Source organism: Chionomys nivalis, chromosome 20, assembly GCF_950005125.1.
Source record: "Chionomys nivalis chromosome 20, mChiNiv1.1, whole genome shotgun sequence".
Classification (NCBI taxonomy): Eukaryota; Metazoa; Chordata; class Mammalia; order Rodentia; family Cricetidae; genus Chionomys; species Chionomys nivalis.
The window spans coordinates 42,853,611-42,875,696 of NC_080105.1; the positions used below are offsets into that span (position 1 = coordinate 42,853,611).

Sequence of the window (22,086 nt, forward strand, 5' to 3'; positions counted from 1 at the left end):
GGTTCCTGAGTTTTGATTGATTCACAGACTGCACACCAAGAATCAAGTCTCGGGCACTGTACAGTAACAGGAGACATTTGATAGAGCTAACCCATGAACACTAACTAAAAAACAAGCTTTTGTATTTAAAAATCCATCCTTACCAAATACACACGTTTTCACCTTCTATCTAAATTCCCGGGGCTGGAAAATATTCAACAATCACAAAACTCGGCCCCTTTGAAATCAGCCATTAACCAAAGTAGTTTCTTTGAACGATGCCTCAACATGTCTTCAAAGGCATTAGATACAAGGCCAAGGAAAACAAAAGCGATACACTGGGAATTAAGAGTAAGTCGACTGTGAACTGGTAGGCAGGGATGCCTCTCACACGGGCTGCACCTGCCTCTGCTCCACTCACTCTGGCACCGCAGAGACACACACAGCAGGGAAGAGTCAGAACCTGTCACTCACAAGCCTCACAATGGAGGAGGCGTAGCCTAGGGAGCCACTCAGGCTGCTCCACTAGTATTAGCTCTGGGTCTGACTAGATTCACGACGCAAAGCGTGCCCAGCTATGGCAAAGATGTATTCTGTACCTAAACCTTTCCATCTTAAGATCTTGTTTACTGAGGTAAGGGTTCTTGAATTAGAGAATGAAAATGTGTACTCCTTAGCCATATAACACCATCATAGTGTTATATTTTCATTTGTTTATATTTATCTTCAAAACTGAAAATGCTAACAATGTGTTAGCTTTAATTTAATTGTTAAATTTAATTTAATTGATAAAACCCTAATTTGTAGCCAGACATGGTACTCACATCTTTGATCCCAGCATTTAGGGGGCAGAAGCAGAAGGATCTCTGTGAGTTCAAGGCCAGCCTGGTCTACAGAGTGAGTTCCAGGACAGCTAGAGCTATACAGAGAAACCCTGTCTTGAAAACAAAAACAAACTCTAATTTGTTGATAATTTAATGTTTGACCTGTAAGAGGTAATTAGGTTCATATGAGCTTATGAGAGGTGGGGACTAGTGTCCAAGAGAAAGAGAAACAGTCCTCTCATTCTCTCCAAGTGTAGACACAGCAAGAAAACAAATATCTACAAGCCAGGAAGAGGATCTTACCCAATGCGGGCTTCAAAGCTCTTTGACCTTGTACTTCCCAGGTTGGGGACTGTGAGAAACGCTCCTTAAGCACTCAGCCTATGGGATCTTATAATAGCAGCCCAAACTAAGACACACTGCTGTCCTGGAGCAATCCTGGAGAACTGTCTTCTTTCTTTTTTTTTTTTTTCCTGCTGCCTCTACTATGGTCAAGTTACTCTATCCAATTTCAGCACCATTATTTCACCAAATAAGTCAGCAAGAGGTTAGTTGAGCAATGTGATGATGATGTGGTATGTATACATTAGTGTACAATGCCATAATATATCCCACCAAAAAAGCAAGCAGTTCCAACACATATAACACATGCACTTCTCAAGCTCTAAAATAAGCCAAAACAATAGAATGTTTAACATGCGCTAGGTCATGGTTCAACTCCTACTGCTTAAAAACAATAAATAAATAAACCAAAAGAATTTGATAAAAAGATGAACTTGACCTGTACTTATAACTTACTAATATACGTACCAACTTTAGTATTATAAGAAACACCGGGGTGAATCAACTTTAATGAGAATGTTTATGTTGCCACTCAGCTTTGGTGATTTCAGGCCATGCTCTACCAGCCCAGTTGCTTTAGGCTCATGGTGGCTGATGTGGTTGAGTACATGATGGAGAAAAATTGCTCATTTCATGGCTGGAACATGAAGAAATACAAAGAGAGAGGTTGTGGTGTCCATACCCCCATCTGTGGCAGGCTTCCCGATAATCTAAAACCTCCCACTAGGCATCAGCTTTCAAAGGTTCCACTACCTCCAAGTAGCTCCACATGGTGGAACAATGCCTTTGGGGAGCAGCTAAGATCCAAACTATGGCAGTGTCTTTCTTTCAAAAGCACAAAGCTCTGAGATTATCAACAAAACCCTAACACCTAACAATTTAAACTCCCTTACCTTAGGCACTGTCTTCCTTCTTTTATTCCTAAATTAATATACTGTCCATTTCCGTGTGTGTGTGTGTGTTAAATGCACAATATGAAGTTGGATACATGAAGTTCGCAGACAGCATAAAGAAAAGTACTGAGCTCAGCTCACAGGGTTACACATTCCTCAGTCTCCTGGCTAAACACAAGCCAGCTCTTTCCCCATCCCAAACCACCAATGAAATGGGGAAAATAGAAACCTACAATACAAAGCCAGAGGAAATCACTGAATCAGCAAAAGATTTAAATGCACAATGGTACAGACTGTGGTAGTTTGAATGTGGTTCGCCCCCCATACACTCATAGGGAGAGGCACTATTAGGAGATGTGGCTTTGTTAGAGTAGGTATGGCCTTCCAGGAGGAAGTATGTCACTGTGGAGGTGGGCTTTGAAGGCTCATATATGCTCAAGCCACACCCAGTGTCTCAGTTCACTTCCTGTTGTTTTCAGATAGAGAATGCACCATGTTAGCCTGCATGTCACCCTGTTCCCTGCAGCCATCCTAATAATGGACTCTGAATAGTAAGCGAGCCCCAGTTAAAATTTTCCCTTTATAAGAGTTTCTGTGATCCTGGTGTCTCTTCACAGCAACAGAAACCCTAACTAAGACACAGATGAAGGACCCAAGGAGGAAGGTGATATGGAAGAGGGGTTCTACTGGATCTTGAAAACTGCAGAACCATGCCAATAACAGACAGGCCTTGGAGGACGGGAGTAAAAAGGTTGGGATTAATAAAAAGTCTAATCACAGATAAATTATATACCACACAGCAAGTGACCCATGTGTTCTAACCCAGAAAAAAACAGGGTCCTCTCTAGTCTGAAATGAAAATCATCAGTCTTGGTTGGCACACAGTACAATAAATGGTAAGATTGAAGCCCCGGCAACAACCCCTACCACCCCAGGTCCCAAAACATTGGCAGTCGGGATTTACAGAGTGATAACACTCCCTTCAGAAACCAAGCAGCTCAATGAAAAGGATCTACGTTAAGTTTAATACTTAATAATCCCCTGCGAGGAAGACAAGGTCCATCAGCTTCCCCTACAACCTACCAGAGAGAATAAGCAGACAGGAAAAAATGGAACTGAAGAAGAAAAACATTTAAGTATTAAGAGCTTACTATAGAGGAGATGTGTGACCGTAACCACTCAGCAAAAATAGTAACAGGAAAAAAATGAAACTAAAAGCATTATAAGAAAATGTTATAAACTATAATAAAAGAGTTGAAGTTAAAACCGAAATCTCCATGAAAGCTGAGCAAGGGCTAACAAGCTGGCTCAGCAGGTAAAGACAGAGCTGATGACCAGTTCCATCCCTAGCACCCACATGGAGAAAGGAGCACCGACCCCCACAAGCTGTCCTCTGACCTGCATATCTGTGCTTGTAACCTGAGCATATGCCTATGTGTACACACACAAATAAGTAAATGTCAAAAGAAAGAAATTAAAACAAAATGAGAAAGTAATGGAAAAGAAAAATTTAAAATAGCAAACTTGAAAATTTCAATATCATCTTCACAGTAGCTTCAAAAGCTACAATCAGAGAGGACACCGTGGAGAAAACACCATGACACACTTTTTTCAGGCTACAAGGTTTGCTAGGTGACCATTCTAAAGAAGAAAAAGGCCCATAACAAGCTACATCCACACGAATTCTTGAAATCTTATTTATAAAAGAAAGAAAATCAAAACAATTCCATACACAAATAGTACTGAAACCTAACTCTAGACAGAAACACTTCTAGTAAGAATGCTTGGTACCTTTTCTTCAAAGATACGGCGTGGATAGGAACTCGGGGAGATGAACAACCTGATGAACTGTAACGAAATTGTTCTGTGTGACTTACTGGTTACAAGGGTAAGAAGGAGAAAAGCAGAAACATAGCCATATCTAAAAGACAGGAGCCTTGAGTTCTCAGGAAAATGATGCCCAACCTCAACTCCATACTCCCTTCACACTGGGCTTAGTTAGGGTTTCTACTGCTGTGAAGAGACACCATGACCGGGCTGGAGAGATGGCTCAGCAGTTAAGAGCACCGGGTGCTCTTCCAGAGGTCCTGAGTTCAATTCCCAGCAACCATATCGGAGCTCACAATCATCCATAATGAGATCAGGTACACATGCAGGAGACAATACACTATATACATAATAAAAATAAACCTGAGAGACAGAGACAGACAGACACCATGACTGCGGCAACTTTTATAAAGGAAGGCATTAGCTTTGAGTTTCAGAGTTCAGTCCATTATCATCATGGTAGAAAGCATGATGGTACGCAGGCATGCATGATGCTGGAGAGGTAGCTGGGAGATTTTGATCTGCACGCAGCAAGAAGAGATGGTCACACTGGGGACGGCTTGAGCATGTACGAGACCTCAAAACCCACCGGGACAGTGACGTGCTTCCTCCAACAAGGTCACACCCACTCCAACAAGGTCATACCTCCTAATACTGCCACTCCCTATAGACTAAGCATTCAAAAGAGTCTACGGGGGCCATACCAATTCAAACTACCACAACACCCTTCCTAGGAAACAATTAGAAAATGGGCGGGAGCTACTCAGGGGGAACAAAACACAACACCAACAATAGGGACTCCACCATAAAGCAGCAAAAATGCGGAGAAAAATACTACTCTCTGACTATCTGAAACTCCAGAATGAGGATAGTCCATAATATTCAGCACTATTAAAAAGCAAAACAAATTTCCCTATGAGAAAATCAATTTAATTAACAGGTCATTGTAATAGGAGACCTTTTACTTCAATCTTATTCATTTAAAACTTACAGATAACTTTACGTGTGTCTTATCTGTCTAATGGAACACAGACTTAACCGTAAGTAATTAATAAAATTTCACAGACTTTGAAGATTTAGTTCAAGTAAATAAAATATACCAAAAAAAAAATGAAGAAAGAAAAGAGAGAAAAAAGAAATAAAGTCATTGGATCTAAGCAAGATTTCCATGGCGACAGTAATGTAAACAATGATGATCTGGGATCTAATTACAGGCATGTGAAGAAGAAGATGATGATCTGGGAGTAATCAAACCCAAACAGGAAGCTGACGGCTGCTGCAGAGGGTGAAGAACTGGAGATATTTTTCATTCTATCCGCTCTGGGTCTCATGTGAAATGTACCATGAGGAAAAGTTAAATTACAGCATTGCATTGCAATAGATTTCTGATGTAATATAATGTAACCATATTATATTTGAGGCAGAGAAATATATGCGTCTGGGGAAATTTACTAAAAAATGAAGCTAACAGGGTCAGTAAAATGGCTCAGCAGGTGAAATAATTGCTGCATAGCCTGATGGCAGGAGTTTGATCCCCTGGACTGACATAAAGGTGGAAGAGGAAAACCGACTCCACAAAGGTGTCCTCTGACTTCCTCACACGTACCAGGACACACATGCGCCCTTCCACACACATGCGCCCTTCCACACACATGCGCCCTTCCACACACATGGCCCTTACACACACATGCACCCTAACACACATATTCACCCTACACACACACTATAATCCTGCTGCTTCAACCTCGTGTGTTCTGGAATAGGCAAGGGCCACCGCACTAAGAGTGATTTTGTTTGTGTGTGTTATTGTTATTTAAAAAAGAAAAAAGTTTGACTTTGAACACTAAATTTAAATATTAACTTGATAAAATGATCAAAATTCTTCATCCTAAGGTCGTTTGTGCTCCGCTAGTATATTACCCCCACGCTTCTTTTTTCCTTTGTGTAGAGAGATGAAGCATTAAAGAATGACAAGTGAACATTTTAAAGCATAACTGGGGGGAAATAAAAATCAACGCCCTGCTCCGTTTGCAGGTTTAACTGTACATAGCGCCCTCTAGTGTCACCGCATGAGAAACCATCCTGAAATCTGTAAATGAAATTTACTTAGCAATGGCCTCTTGAATCTTCGATTATCTTCGTGTGCTCAGTCTCCTAATTCTAGGCCCCAGAATTAGGCTAGGACAATTTCTTTGAATACACTGCTTCACTGTGGTCTTTTGCAAAAGTTTCCACCACATCATCATGGAACCCAGTTAACGATAAATTTAGAGAGAAATAAGTTCCAAGTCCCAAGCAAATGTTTCTTTAGTTGGAGAGGAAAAACCCTTCTGCTGTTCCCAGCACCTTTCCAATCTACAGGTGCTTTCCGAATCCAAAGCAGAGTCGGAGGGAAGCTTAACGTGATGGGGTGTGCACGCAGAGAACTGGAAGTGTCTGTGGCAGTAGCTGCTTCCGCGACCCTTACTGATGTCTGCAGGCATCTGAAGGACAGCTATACTGTTACCATTAGTAACTGCTTTACCAAAATTACCTAAAAAGGACAAGGCAATACAGATAATATACCTAAATCATTCCTGCTGGAGAACGGGAAGGGTCAATAGCAAAAGGCCACACTGATACTCCCATTCCTTCCAGAAAGGAAAAATGAACAAATTCAACAGGAACAATTGCTTTTATCACTCACTTCTGTGCACGGAGAAGAATGTGTTTCCTTCCTAAGCATTATTGACTGTTTGATAAAGTTGCATATTTCTCCCTGCCAAAACAGTGGCTCGTGTTCAGTTCTCCGTTGCTGGCCCTGCACTTCCTCGACTCTGCTGACTCTCAAGTGTCTTGACGTGATGCTCTGCCCTCCAGGTCACAGACCTCCTACTCACACTGGCTCTGCCGATCATTTAGTCCGGGATCTGGGCTGCAGTGCTCAGGCATAGCAAGTCAGAGCCGAGTGGGGCCACTGGGGGCAATGAGGACAGCAGGGCACTGAAAGCAGTGGGAACAGTGAGGGCAGTGCAGAGAGTGGGGGCAATGGGCATGGCACGTGCTATCATTTCCACCAACCAAAGTTGCCAGCGTCCTGGCAGAATGCTTAGCCACCCAAGCACTGGCACTTCCAGGATCCACAGGTGCACATGCACCATCAAGCGTTCAGGCAACTTACATAGCCACCCAGAGTCCTCAAGCTCTACGTGGACTATGCATAGCGTGGTCATATGATCTATGCGTGCTGCAGCTACATAAGCCCCTCTGCGCATGCGCTAGAGGGCTTTTAAAAGCTGGACAGTGGGTCCATGCTCTCTTCTCAGACCACACTTCAGACAGGCCGGAGTGTCCCCTCTCATTCCCTCTTAATAAACCCTTAAAGTGGGTTCCGTTATATGTCTTGTGATCCATTCTCGTGCTCAGTAATTTCAGTATGGGTAGTAGAGGTAGTGGGGGTGAGAGCCCTCTCCTGAGGCCCTCACAGAAAACCATGGCTCAAGGTCAGAAATTCGGTGTCTCTGAAAAGATTTTAAGGTTGGTTGCTGAGCTATGAGCCAATAAACCGCTTCCCTCCCTACACTGGTATCAGCTTTGACCAAGAAACCCTCAAAAAACGTTCATTTTGTTTCCATGTAAAATCGCGAGAACAATGCTGACAAATTCTCCTATACAGACCAGCCAAACAGGACTTGGACACCAGCCTAAAATGCAATATTACTTACTTCCCAGGAACCAAACAAATACATAATTAGGATAACAGTATCCTGTGTAGCTTTTCTGTGCGAGACGCTGTGAATGGAATCCGGGGCCTTCAAGTACACTTAAGCAAATCCTCCTCCACCAAGCTGGCCTCGAACTCACAGAGATCCGCCTGCATCTTGCCTCCCGAGTGCTGGAATTAAAGGCATGCGCCACCACAGCCCGTCTTAAAAAGAACATATGTCTTTTAAGTTAACAAAAGGGGGGGGGGCTGGAGAGATGACTCAGAGGTTCAGAGCATTGCCTGCTCTTCCAAAGGTCCTGAGTTCAATTCCCAACAACCACATGGTGGCTCACAACCATCTGTAATAAGGTCTGGTGCCCTCTTCTGGCCTTCAGGCATATACACAGACAGAATATTGTATACATAATAAATAAATAAATAAATAAATAAATAAGCCAGAATCTTCACGCCTTCTGAGTATATTAGAGACACGCAGATTTGTGAATCAAAAGGCTAGAGTTAAAAGTTTGGATTAGCCTGTGGATGGTTGACAATGAGGACCATAAATCACAGAGCAGGGCACAGTGTCTCTCAAATGAGTTAAATTAGGATGGTCTCAGCAGACTAGCTTGTGTGTATAACACAGAGAACTCTGAAAATGTTAGTTTACACCCTCTTCCTTGTCTCAAGGTTCAGCCTGTTAGTCCTGGATCCTATGGAGGGACAGAACTGCCACCATCTACGCGCCTTGAGCTCCCAAAGGAGAGAAGGGGCTGACCAAAACAAAGTGCCACCCCCCACCCTCCCCACTTCCCTACCCCTGTATCCTCATGCACCAGCCAGTCTGCAGCACGGTTTCCCTGTACACTAACTGGGGCAGGATCCTCTCCAGTCCCGGAAGGAACCCTGTGAACGAGGATGCCCAGGTACAGACTGAGGCATGCTCACACACCCTGCCGGCACCCCTCCCTTCCCTAACTCCAGCTAGAAGCTTCTCACTCTCACCCCATTTTTCGTCTGAACAAATTGTTCTCTGCCTTCTCGGTTTCCAAATTGACATTTCTCCCTCCCCTAGCCTGTTCCTAATTAAACTTCCTGACAAACTTGGTCTGCTAACCTCACAGCGGCGGCTACTCTGACAGCTCTCTGCTGCCCCCTCTTGTCACCGTGTGGAACAGGAGACTCTTGAAACACTGAGTCTTTTGGCCAAGGCAACTCTTTTGACAATACTTGACACGCCTGGCACTGTGCTCAGTACTAGAAATGCCATAGGGAGCAAAATGAAAACTGCCCTCCTTTCTGTGAAACTCACGATGCAGTAGGAAAGGCGCACATTGACCAATCACATAGTAAACGTTACGTCAGAGCTCAGAGGGCTTAGAAGATGTTTTGAGAGCAGGTATAACATTGTCAAGGGATTAGAGGAGACCTCCTACAGTAGAGATGCAAGCTGGGATCGAAGGGTGAGTGGAACAAGGAGAATGAGGAGGGGGGTGGGTAGAAGGGACATCCCAGAGGAGGAAGCAGCATCGTGGTCTCAGACGGCAGGAAATCATGGAAATTACATGAAAAGAAAAAAAAATTCAGCCTGATTAGAGGAAGCTGCCAACTGGAAGGCAAAGCCACAGAAGAGGCAGACAGCTGCAGGCAGGACCACTGGAGGCTGCTGGGAGTGGGCAGTGTCCAGGGACAAGGTAGTGGTACTTAAGTCGAGAAGTTAAGGTGGAGCACAGGAGAAAAGAAGAAATTTGGTAAGGAAGCAGAGGCAAGAAAACGTTTTCAAGATTTAGGAGACACTATGGAAGCAAGGGAGTCGTACGACAAAATGGTTCCCTACAGAAGGAAAGGGAGGCCCAGGGATGATTTCCAGTTTCTAGATCTCATGACAGGTCAACACTAGAGCCATTTTCTGGGTTTGGAGGTGACTATAAAGCCCTTGAAATGGACAGCAAGCACAGAACGGGCACTGTGGTGGTTTGAATAAAAATGATCCCCACAGTGTCACAAGGAGTGGCATTGTTAATTAAGTGTGGTCTTGTTAGAGGAGGTGTGTCACTCAGGACAGACTGGGAGATTTCAGGCCAGCTGGCACTCTGTCTTCCCGCCACCTACAGATCCTGTGGGACTCCCAACTATTTCTCCAGCACCACATCTGTCTGCATGCCACCATGCTTCCCACCATGATGATAATGGACTAAACCTCTGAACTTTAAACAGCCCCAATTAAATGTTTCCCTTTAAGAGCTGCCATGGTCACGGTGTCTCTTCTCAGCAATAGCACACTGACTAAGGCAGGCACACAGACGGAACCGACAACCAGGAAGCCTGTATGGGACTGACCTAAGCCCTCTGCATATATGTTACAGTTGTGTAGCTTGGTCTTCTTGTGGGACTCCTAACAGGGGGTTCTCTGACCCTTTTGCCATCTTTTGGAACCCTATTACTCACACTGGGTTGCCTTGTCCAGCCTTAATACAAGGGAGGTACTTAGTCTTAATGCCATGTTTTGTTGATATCCACGGGAAGTCTGCCCTTTTCTAAATAGAAACTGAAAAAGGAGTGGATTTGGTGGGGGAAGGGACAGGGGAACCAGAACAGAATGGAGGGAAAACTGTGGTTGGGATGTTGGAAGGAAGGAAGGAAGGAAGGAAGGAAGGAAGGAAGGAAGGAAGGAAGGAAGTTAGAAAAGAGATATGCAGAAAAGGGCGTATGTACTTGGGCCATCAGCCAGGGTCCTGTATGAGTCTCAACACTAAGTAGGACCTTGCCTTATTCCATTTTCTGCTGCTATAACGGGTTACCCAAATAAAAAAGTATGAGGAAAATCAATTTATTTCTAACATTTTTGGAACTGAAGAAGGAGGAGCCTTATTGTTTGGTCATTACATAGTGGAAGGCTTTGTGGCATACGTGTGGGGGCATAAAGGAGAGAGGAGGGACCCACTTTTTTTTTTTAAATATTTTATTTTGTTTACAGTGTTCTGTCTGCATGTGTGCCTGCAGGCCAGAAGAGGGCACCAGATATCATTACAGATGGTTGTGAGCCACCATGTGGTTGCTGGGAATTAAACTCAGCACCTCGGGAAGAACAATCAGTGCTCTTAACCTCTGAGCCATCGCTCCAGCCCCCAACGGACCCACTTTTATAATAACACACTCCCTTCTCAGATAAGCCTCTCCTGCAGTGAGGACATTACTACACTCACGCAAAGTCCTGGTGGTCTAAGCACTGCTTATAAAACCGCATCTCCAACACCGGTGCACTGGAACTAACATTCCAGCATCGAACTTCAGGGATCCGTTCAAACCAAGGGAGCCCTTCGGGAATTGGGGAAGTGAGACTCCTTGGGGAGCTTGTGGGATTTTTTTTTTTCAAGAGTGATGCAATAGGAACATGTTTCCATCAGCAATTTGGGGTTGCTACTGTCACTGATGGGAGGAGTTCAGGGAGACCTGCAAATCTCAGCACAACCCAGAGATCAAACATCCCATGTCCCACTGCATCAAGGATGCTGAAAAGCTTTGTTTTTAATTAACTGAGCCTGGGATCGAACCTAATCTTATTATCAACACCGAGGCTTGTACTCCTTCCCTGCTTTCAATTTATATTCAATCTTCCAGGAGTGTAGGGTTTTATAAATTATAGGGAAGGTGGTCTCTTGTTGAGTGCCTCCCCAGCACTACTCCCCAGTGGAGGAAACCCCATGAGCACTGAAGGGAACTCACTGTTTCTCTATCATCCATGCTGGGGGCTGCATAAAAGACCGGTGGTCACCATCGGTAACTCTACAAATATATATAATTGTCTATTACAGCCTCCACATGCCCAAACACACAAAGACTGAAACATTTACTAAACACAAGTCATTTTTCTTTCTATGTCAGGAGGGCATAACATACATTTTGAATTGCTCTCTGCTGTACCATGTAGGCATCATTGTGCCAAGGCTGATGGGATTATCAACCACCATCCCAAGGAGGACAATGAGAATGAGAAACCAGGCCGTAGTGTGAGTTCTGATTAATTCCACCCTGGAGTTCCAGCTAGACAACGGTGGCCTTGCCAGTCAGACAAAAAAAAAAAAAAAAGGTGAGAAGCCAGAAATACTGGGTAGGCAGAGACTCATCCTGCCATAAATACTAGAATGAGGACTTGCTTCAAGCTGCGACATCACACATCTTTTCACGAGTGACTCATCAGAGCCAGGGGCCCTGATAAAGGTTAAACCATAACTGAAGAAAATCTGGGCGCTATTGCTTTGTGATTTAATTTCTTTCTTAACTAACTTTCTCCATTAAGTAATTCACCAGACATCATTGAGCTGACGGCCATGGATCTTATTCAGCAGTAGGGACGATTTTACACCAGGGGAGTCTGGGAAAAACAAGCAAGAAGTGGAATGCAAGGAATTCTGGGGAATGAGTAGAGACTGGTGAGAAGACAGAGATGGCTCTGATACACCTTTGTGGAACTTAGTATAAAAGAGGAATCGCCCATGGCCATGGGAAGATAAACTGGAAACTGTGTTTCCAAGGGAAAGACGGTGCGGTACACAGAGTTTACTAGTGTGGTCTTCCCTCTTTGGGTGGGGAGAGAATTATCTCTGGACTCCCTCCATCAGCAAGTGAGGAAAAGAAGTCACGACCTCAGGTGCTCCTGGAAGAGGAATCCAGGTAAGATCTGGTCTGGTCCCCAGTCAGTATGTGGCACTTCAGAGTGCCCATAAGGTGGACATCACCGCAATTCATGCAGTTAAGGTTCAATCGATGATCTCTAAATTGACCCTTCACATAGCATCTCAAGAGCAAATCATCAGCTAAGAAATGGCAAGACTGCCCAACTCAGCCCGCTATTAGGACAAAAGAATAGACTGCTTTAAGACTACCACATAGAAATTCGTCACATCAGGATGAATATGATTGAAAATACATGGTGTGAATTTATCAAAACATTGATAAAAATAGTTTAAATAAGACTAGTTTTATTTTGACTTTTCCAGAAACTTACACTGAATTTTCCAGAAATGTAGGATTGTATAAATTAAAGGGAAAGTGGTCTGCTCTCTGACAAAACACAGGCCCTAGCCTGACTAGAAAATTAAGTGTGGGGCATACAGATCTGCAGTCCTGGACAGCCACCAAGCAGAGTCCTGTTTTACCAGATCCTACCAGTCCCAGCTATTTGCGTTCCTGCCAGGATAGAAGGAAACCGTCACCCAGAAGAGCAATTGTTAACTGATAAAAACACAAGATTCTATATAATGCCTGAGAAGGAAGAGGGAGGCTAAAGCACACTGTGCACAATGGGTGTGGGTGTGTGCGTGTGTGTGTCTGTGTATGTGTGTGTTGGAAGGCATAGGTGCTCAACTTGTTTCCCTGGGCAGAAGCCACTGCTACGCTTAAATAAATGTCTACTGGAGATTCCTAATAGCATCTACAATATTCAGTATTATTTTTCTTGTTTCAAAACTTGTAGGCAGAGGAAAAAAGTCAGTGACAAAGCACTTACTTAGCATAAATGAGGCTCTGGTTCAATTCTCAGTGAATAAACATCCAATTTGGTTGCTGAGGAGATGGTTCAACCAATGCTACCCCAAAGCGATGGTGGAACTGTCTGGGAAAGATTAGGAGGTGTAGCTTGTTGCAGAGCTGATATTGGGGATGGGCTTTGAGGTTTCAAAAATCCTCACCATTCCGGATGACTTTCTCTTTCTCCCTGTCTCCAACTTTTGGATAAGATGTAAGCTCTCAGCTACCGCTCCTGTGCCATGCCTTCCTGCCTGCTGCATGCTCCCCACCATGCTGGTCACGGACTCTGCCACCCTCTGAAACCGTGAGCTTTCTAAGTTGCGTTTGTCATGGTGTCTCTTCACAGCGACAGAAAAGTTTCCATAGCAATCACCTTAATGACTTAGCTCTCTCCTCAGCCACTCTTTTATTCTGATTAATCTAACGTCAAAGAAATAAACAACATCATGCTTGTTTATGTCCACTTACATGTCTGTCGTGATCATCAAAATTCCCTGCCTTCATCACGAATGGATATTTCAACTGATGTCAGCAATACCAAATTCCACGCAACAGATTTAGTAAGCACTGCATTCACCTATGAAACCACTGAGCAGCCCATCCAGCCAAGCCTATGCTGGTGTCTTAGTTGCTGTTCTACTGATACAAAGAGACCTCATGACCGAGGTGTTGTAGAATATAATTTTAAGATGTGTTACGTTTGTTTATGCTGTGGAACATTTGTTTAACGATGCAAAGATGGGTTGTGTTCTTTTATGTTGCATTTGTTTAACTCTGTGAAACTGTGTTATTTTGCCTGCCTAACACACCTGATTGGTCTAATAAAGAGCTAAACGGACAATAACAAGGCAGGAGAAAGGATAGGCAGGGCTGGCAGGAAGAGAGAGAATAAATAGGAGGAGAAATCTGGGGAGAAAAATATCAAGGAGCAAGAAAAGAAGAGACCAGTCACAAAGCCACACGGTCAGACATGGAATAAGAAGGAAAGCAAAGATACACAAAACTGAGAAAGGTGCAAGCCCAGAATCTAAAGGTAGACAGGGTTAATTTACGAAAAGCTGGCAAGAAACAAGCAAAGCTCAGGCCAGGCATTTATAAGTAATAAGAACCCTGTGTGTTTTTACTTGGGGCCCTTCCGAAGAGTAAGGGTAAAACAACCAGCTACACCAAGGCAGCTTATAAAGGACAGCATTTAATCGGGAGATTGCTTACAGTTCCAGAGGGTTAGTCCATGATCATCACTGTGGGAAGCACGATGGCAGGCAGGCAGGTAGACATGGTGCTGGAGCAGTAGCTAAGACCTGACAGAGGAGACTGGGCCTGGCACGGGCTTTTGAAACCTCAAAGCCCACCCCCAGTGACAAACCTCCTCTAACAAGGTCACGCCTCCTCAATCTTCCTAAATAGTCCACCAACTGGGGACCATTCATTCAAAAGTATGAGCCAAGAGGGGCCATTCCTATTCAAACCAGCACAGTTGACCAGGATTGTCTGAAATTTGCTCAATGCCTCCGGCCTTCCGCATAGCCAACACTGAAGAAATCAGGTGTTCTAATATATATTCAAGGAGAGCTCTGGCCTCTCGGGATGAGTAGTAACTCGCCTTTGAACAAGACATTAACAGATGAAAGGAGGAAGGAGAAGCCCAACTCACCATAGAAGAGGAAGGCCTTGGTCATGTGATGCTGCTGGAAGGTCCGGTTGATGGTGAAGAAGCAAGCGTCTGCCCCACACTGGCCCAGCCTGCCAGTCTCCCCTGTCAGCGGGGACCACCACAGCACAATGGGGTAGCTCCCAACGTCCACTGTGTTCTTCACACCCAAGGCTAGGGCTTCCTTTTCAGGAAACAGGTGGAGACGGTGAGGCTCTTCCTCCACTCTTTTATGTTCATCTTGCAGATTGGAGTTTTTAAACTTCTTCCTTTCAAATCTTCCAAGCTCAACCACGACCTGAGAGTGAAGACAACCATTATCAGAACTTGATGCTTCCATTTCATTCGACACAGCTCTCACTGACTAAGATTTAGCTTCCTGTCAGTTTTCTGTAACAACATACCACAACTCCTTTATTTTTTTTTTTGGTTTTTCGAGACAGGGTTTCTCTGTGGTTTTGGAGCCTGTCCTGGAACTAGCTCTTGTAGACCAGGCTGGTCTCGAACTCACAGAGATCCGCCTGCCTCTGCCTCCCAAGTGCTGGGATTAAAGGCGTGCGCCGCCACCACCACCCGGCTACCACAACTCCTTTAAAATGACACATTTACAACCACACGGTTCTGGAGGGCAGGAGCTAGAGACGGGCACATAGTCTAAAATCCAAGGGCCAGAATAGCAACATCCTCTACAGAGCCTGTGGGACAGTACCTCTTGCTTTTTCTTTTAGGCATAGTGCACAATGCTTATTTGGCTCTCAGTCCCATGTTCAATCTTCAGATCTATTGCCACCACTCCTCTTGCCTGACACTGCCCCCTCTGTGAAGAAATCCAGGAAAGGCTCTCTGGTTTTAATGACCTATTGTGATTACCTTCGACCTCAGTGGACAATTCTTGATAACCTCCTGTCTTGTTCCACTGGGTATTGCTATAACAGAATACCTGAGGCTATAAGAATTTGTTTCTCAAAGCTCTGGAGACTGTGCTGTCCAACATTGAGGAGGCCAACAGAAGGAAAGGGACAGGAAGAGCTGCAGCGTAGCTCAGTGCTGGAATACTTGCCCAATACACTAGCAGCCATGGGCTTCATCCTGGCACATGCCCTCCACTAGAGAGATTATTTTAGAGCCAGAGCGATGGTATATACATGTGATCCTAGCACTTAAGAAGCTGAGGCGGAGGCTGGGCGGTGGTGACACAAGCCTTTAAACCCAGCACTCAGGAGGCAGAGGTGAATCTCTATGAGTTTGAGGCCAACCTGGTCTGCAGAGCAATTTCCAGGACAGCGTCCAAAACTACACAGAGAAACCCTGTCTCAAAAAAACCAAAAACAAATAAAAAAGAGACTGTGGCAGTAAGATACCAAGTTCAGGGTCAACATGGGATACAGAGTGAGATCTTATACCAAAAAAGGGAAGCAAGAAAGAATCAAATTCATCTTTTTATCAGCAAACTGCTCCTAAGATAGCGCAATTCCATTATAATAGCACTAATATTAATAATAATAGTGTCCACAAGTGGACACACACCCAGTAACCAAGGGCAGCTCCTTTTCAATGGGCTTGCTATTCCTGGGCCACTGACCACCACACATCACCTGGAGTCCATAACTCCCCTAAGGAAATAGTAAAACTTCGACTAGATTCTCAACAGCACCCATGCCAACTAAGATGTTAGGACCTCCTCTATGAAAGCCAAGCGCTATTCCAGAAGACTTAAAAAATACATTAGCTTTAAGGGACTGAAACCAAGTCAGCCCTTGCCAAGAGCTTCCTCGGCACTTCTATAATATAATAATATGGCTCTTCTCCCAAAAGCTTGATGGGAGGAAGTTAATTTACAGCCCCAGATCCCTCTCTTCATCTGACCTTCCTTCTTACTAATGTACAACCAGTAACTTAAAGAAAAAGAAAGAATAGACTGTCAAAACTCCATGAGCCCCTAGAACAGGAGTGAGTTTGAAGTTAATCTGGGCAGGAGAGACAGGGACAGGGACAGATCTACCAAACCAGTCTCAAAAAGAAAAATGATCCATATTTGTTAGAGAAAAAAGAAAACCATACTGCAAGGGTCTAACTCCGGCCCACCAGTGGACTCCAGCAGCATGCCATGTGGCCGGGGTAGGTGAAACTCAACCAGATGCATCTACCAAGAGCCCGCCTGCACCTATAATAATCTCTTTGTGATAAGGAAGCATGGTCCAGCCTAGCATCATGATGAACTGAGTGGGACAAGAACCAAACACGGGCTCCGAGAAGAAAACATGGGCCCACCTGGCACCTTGCAGCACCAGTCGGATGGGCACGATATGAGTGAGCAGAGGTATGGAATGCTGTAGTAAGGGAGGGACAGGAAGACAGTCAGACAGACAGGCTGGTTCATGGCCTGTGGACAGAGGCATAGCTGATGAGGCGAGAGAGGAAGGGAGCGGGCTGAGGGGAGTGGCTTGATTGCCACCCAGGATCAAGATGACACCCAGCAGCCGGGCGGTGGGTGGCGCACGCCTTTAATCCCAGCACTCGGGAGGCAGAGGCAGGCGGATCTCTGGGAGTTCGAGGCCAGCCTGGGCTACAAAGGGAGTTCCAGGACAGGCTCCAAAGCCACAGAGAAACCCTGTCTCGAAAAACCAAAAAAAAAAAAAAAAGATGACACCCAGCCTTGAGCTGCTGCTGGGACTCACGGCTGTGTTTCTGGCTTGACAACCATGGTCTCTGTTGATGTCGCTGGCCTCTGATGCCAACCAAAGCAGAGAGGCCAGAGCTATACAGAGCTGGCCCCAGGCTATTACCAAGGTTACTAGTTGCTCTCCACAAACTGGTGGTGAGGCCCTACTGCTGAAAATGCACTTCCTTATGTCACTGAACACTGAGACATCCATCTACGGACCAACTAGAAGCTTCACCCCTATTGATTGGCATCCACAGTACTGGAAGGTGCTCTGCATACTATCAGAGGAAAAAGGGAATGATCAATACCAGCCAGCTACAAACCCTGCAACCTATACCAGCTACCTACCTGCACAATATAACAGTTCAACAGTGGCACAACAGTTATGGGAGTAACCGATCGGTTTCTGATTGGATGTAAGGCCCGTTTTTCAAATAGAACTGCTGAGACTGCTAGGGTATCCAAGAACAGACTGGATAGGTCACGGGCCTACAGGTAAACTATGAATACTATTGTCCTGCTAAAGGAACAGATCAATAAAATGACTCCTAATGCATCCTTTCACACCAATAGATCAGTGCCTTACTCAGTCCGGCTTAGAGACGCTTCTTCTTGCAGTGTGTGGGAAGCAACACAGAGTCTGATGGCTGGACAGTGTGCAGAGAGTGAGAGACTTTGGAGCACTCGGCTCTAAACGAGATGTTGTCATCAAACCTCTCACCTCAGGGGTCAGGATCTCCGTGGAAGAGCAGAAAGAGCCAGAGGTAATGGCGTCTTCCAGACAAAACAGTACTGACACCCATATGGACTCACAGAGACCGTGGCCGCATGCGCAGGACCTGCACAGAGTCGAGCAGATGCTGTCCCAGCACTGAGACAGGAAACTGGACTCTGGCTCCCATCCCTGACTAAGACGCTATCTAGACTTGATACAAGCTGGCAATGGAAAAATAAATTTTCTCCAATGGGGTGTCACGGGATGGATCAACCACACTGCATGGCAGGTTCCACACCAACACAAAAATAGCTCCATTTTTTTCCTGTGGGCTTTTAGTTTCATTTTAACATTTTTTGGTTTTGTTTTTGTTTGTTTTGATTTTAGTTTTTGTGTTTCTCTGCTTTTTTAAGAGAGAAAACAAACAGCTGGATAGGTAGGAAGGATTGGAGAAAAGTTGGAAGAGAGGAAAAACACAATCAAAATATACTATACGAGAACAATTTTTAAATAATTTTTTTTTTTTTTTTTTTTTTTTTTTGCTTTTTTCGAGACAGGGTTTCTCTGTGGTTTTGGAGCCTGTCCTGGAACTAGCTCTTGTAGACCAGGCTGGTCTTGAACTCACAGAGATCCGCCTGCCTCTGCCTCCCAAGTGCTGGGATTAAAGGTGTGCATCACCACCGCCCGGCTAAATATATTTTTTTAAAAAACTGACTGAACATGATGACATATGACTATAGTTACACACTTGGGGCATTAGAGGCAGGAAAATCAGATGTTCAAGGTTATCCTTGAATACGTATCAATTCTGAGGTTCACCTGGGTTACATGAGAGAATTCTAAAAAGGAAAAGAGAAAATGTTCTCCTAAATGGGCATGGTGGCTCCTTTAGGAGTATCCGGAGTTCCATACCATGCTGGTCTACACAGAAGAAACCCAGACATACACACACACACACACACAGGAAAATAAGAGAAGAAAAACAGAACTAGGGTGTTCTCTTTTGTATTGTGTAGCATGGGCTCAGGATGCAGAAAAGTTAAGCAGACATCAATTACTCAGAGTTCTCTGAAAAAAGGGAAGGGAACTGGGGAGGAAGGGGCTGCTAAGGGCCTAGCAACGAACCCGCTCTACACAGCCCAGATTCCCAGTACCTGCAGTGTGACCATCAGAAAGACAGTAGCTGTCATGCACAGGCAAGATGCCAGAAGCTTCCGCCTCTGAATCCGCACCATGCTGCCCTGTTCCGGATGACTGAGAAAGGGCTGGCCTGGCCACTAGGTGTCCTCGAGTCAGTCCGCAGCCAGAGACAACTTCACACGGAGGAACCATCTGGGTGCCAATTTCCTGCCGGGAGCTGGTCTCCATGAAGGACTGAGATCCAAGGTTCAGAATGGGTCCGGCTTGGCGCTGGGAAGGAATAGCATGCCGTCTTCTCAGGCTATTATCAGAGCAGTCGGAGTCCTCAGACACAGCGCCATCCAAAAACACTGCAACAAATGAATAATCTTTTAGTCTTATGAGCTGATAGACATAGGTTTAGTGCATAAAAGCACTGAAGGAACCTTTTAGATCAGATCGTATACCTCACTAAATTGAATACCTAATCATACATATGCCTAACACCTCACTCAGAAAGAAAGTAGCTGAGACCAGAATGATTACCTAACTTGCCCAAGGCCACACAGCCCCATCAAATCCCACGTCTCGAATCTTCCCCTAATTTCTCTGCCATTAGAAGACTGGATTCCAGGGTTACTTAGATGAAGTCACTTCTTAACCAGGTCTCAAAGGAGTAAGAAATAGACCACATGCCCACTTCTGAAAAGGGTGGAGGAAAAAAAAATAATAAAGGCTCAGGTTTTGGTTAATGATGGGATAGTGATCAACTGAAGAAACCCACCAGATCAGGGAGGGATTCTGCTTACTGGGTTATCTGATGAGTCTTTTGTGGGAAGTACAAGAAAGCAAAGTTTTCCAGGGATCTGAACTGAACTGGCTGCTTGCTTTTTTTTTTTTTTTTTTTTTTTTTTGGTGTTTTTGAGACAGATCCTCAAACTCCCTGCTGTAGCCAGAGACAGCCCTGAACCCCTTCATCCCTTTCCCACCTGATTCGACCTCCTAAATCATGAGATTATAGGCATCCGTTAACATGCCCAGATTTATGGGGTATTAGGAATAAAACACAGGGCCTTGTGCATTTGAGGTGAGCAGTGTATTGACTGAGTAATCTTCCCAACCTTCTCAGGAGAGAAAAACAAAACCTCTTAAAAGGCACAGGATGGTAACCATGAATGCTTTTTATCCCCAATATGCCGTAACTCCGACATCCTGGGCAAAGTCCTATGGAGGCATAATTGAGGCAGAAATAGAGGACACTGTATGTTAAAGGCTGGATTCTAAGTCTGAGTCACATGTCTCCAGGATGCAGAAATGGAGATGAACTAGAAAGATAATATTGGAACAGAGGTCAGGAGCCTGTATCTTAACAGCATGCTCCTCTCTCATGACTGTTTTATTTTGGTTTATTTTTTGTGTGTATGTGCTTGTGTCTGTTTGTGAACTCGTGTGTGTGTGTGTGTGTGTGTGTGTGTGTGTGTGTGTGTGTGTGTACCAACAAAGGCCATAGAAGACACTGGATACACTGGAGCTAGAGTTATAGGAAGGCTGTGGGCCACCCACTGGATTGGGCCACCCAATCCACAGCAAGAACTCTTAACTCCTGAGCCATTTCTCAAGCCCCTCTATTGACTGATTACTAAATTTAGGATAGATTGTTAAGAGCCACAAGAACAGGAAGTTAGTTGTGAGACTGTGTCTCTTAGAAATGTGAGGGATAAAAGTCTCACCAACATGGCTGCCTAAACATGACCTGAACAAAGACAATACCAATATACATGCTAACATAGAAGGGGAAATCTCATAGGGTCCCAACCCCAAAGAATTACAGTAGGCAAGCAAGGAATTCTGGGAACAGGAGAAATGGTGTTCGCCATGGAAGAGTCCTCAAATTGATGATACAGTTCGAGGCCAGCCTGGTCTACAAAGGGAGTTCCAGGACAGGCTCTAAAGCTACAGAGAAACCGTGTCTCGAAAAACCAAAAAAAAAAAAAAAAAAATTGATGATAGTACCAAGTAGTCAGCCCTATTCATGCTGGTAACATTATACAGATTGAGTTGGCTTTATATATGTGTATGTGTGTGTATACATACATATATTTATGCACACACATGTATAACAATTTTTAAAAGGCCATAAATTTGAGAGAGCAGGGGGATATATGAGAGGGGTTGAGGGATAAAAGGGAAGGGGAAAATGATGAATTATGTGCACATGTAATTATATTATAATCTCAAAAACTTAGTCTTTTACAAAATCATAACTCTGGCAAGTACTACAACCAGAAACCACTTTAGCTCTGACATTCATGCATTCTTTCCTAGTTTTGAACGTTAATGCTATAGAAGTCACACGAAATGATGCTACCACAGAGAACAAACGAGTCTGTGAAGAACAGCTGTCATCTGATGGGGCCAAGAGAAAGGGAACAAAAGGCTCTAGGAACCACGGAAGTGCCCTGCAGGATTCTATTCAGCACATATTAATAGCTATTAGCTACATCAGATGTGGACCTAACACTTTGAATCCCAGGTTCGGGTCTGCCTTTCAGACCGTATAAATTTGGGGAAGTGACTAAGTATTTCTGATCCTCAGTGGATTCACTGTAAGTAATAAACCTCATCCTTTCCCCTGCATGGCAGGGAGGGTATTAAACTTTCATTGTATGTGCAAAAGTAATTTACTATAGCTATAATTAATATGACCCAGATTAGGTAGGGTATAACATCTTAGATGAGTATAAAAGTACGCCACCTCAGACCAGCAAGATGGCTCAGTGGGTAAAATGATTTATCATGAAAAGCTGTCAACCTATGTTCGATCCCTGAACTTGTGGTGGAAGACCAGAAACAATTT

General features: G+C 44.4%; 1 protein-coding gene across 1 annotated transcript in view; it reads right to left on the bottom strand.

The window, feature by feature from the left end:
* Fut10 (fucosyltransferase 10) overlaps positions 1 to 22,086 on the bottom strand; it is a 59,567-nt gene that overhangs the window by 32,393 nt on the left and 5,088 nt on the right. The window contains exons 2-3 of the mRNA XM_057752716.1: positions 19,265 to 19,600; positions 14,734 to 15,028 (exon numbers count right to left, since the gene is read on the bottom strand). Of these exons, the coding sequence (XP_057608699.1) occupies positions 14,734 to 15,028; positions 19,265 to 19,345 (376 nt within the window). The 5' untranslated portion in view covers positions 19,346 to 19,600. The remainder of the gene's footprint in view (positions 1 to 14,733; positions 15,029 to 19,264; positions 19,601 to 22,086) is intronic.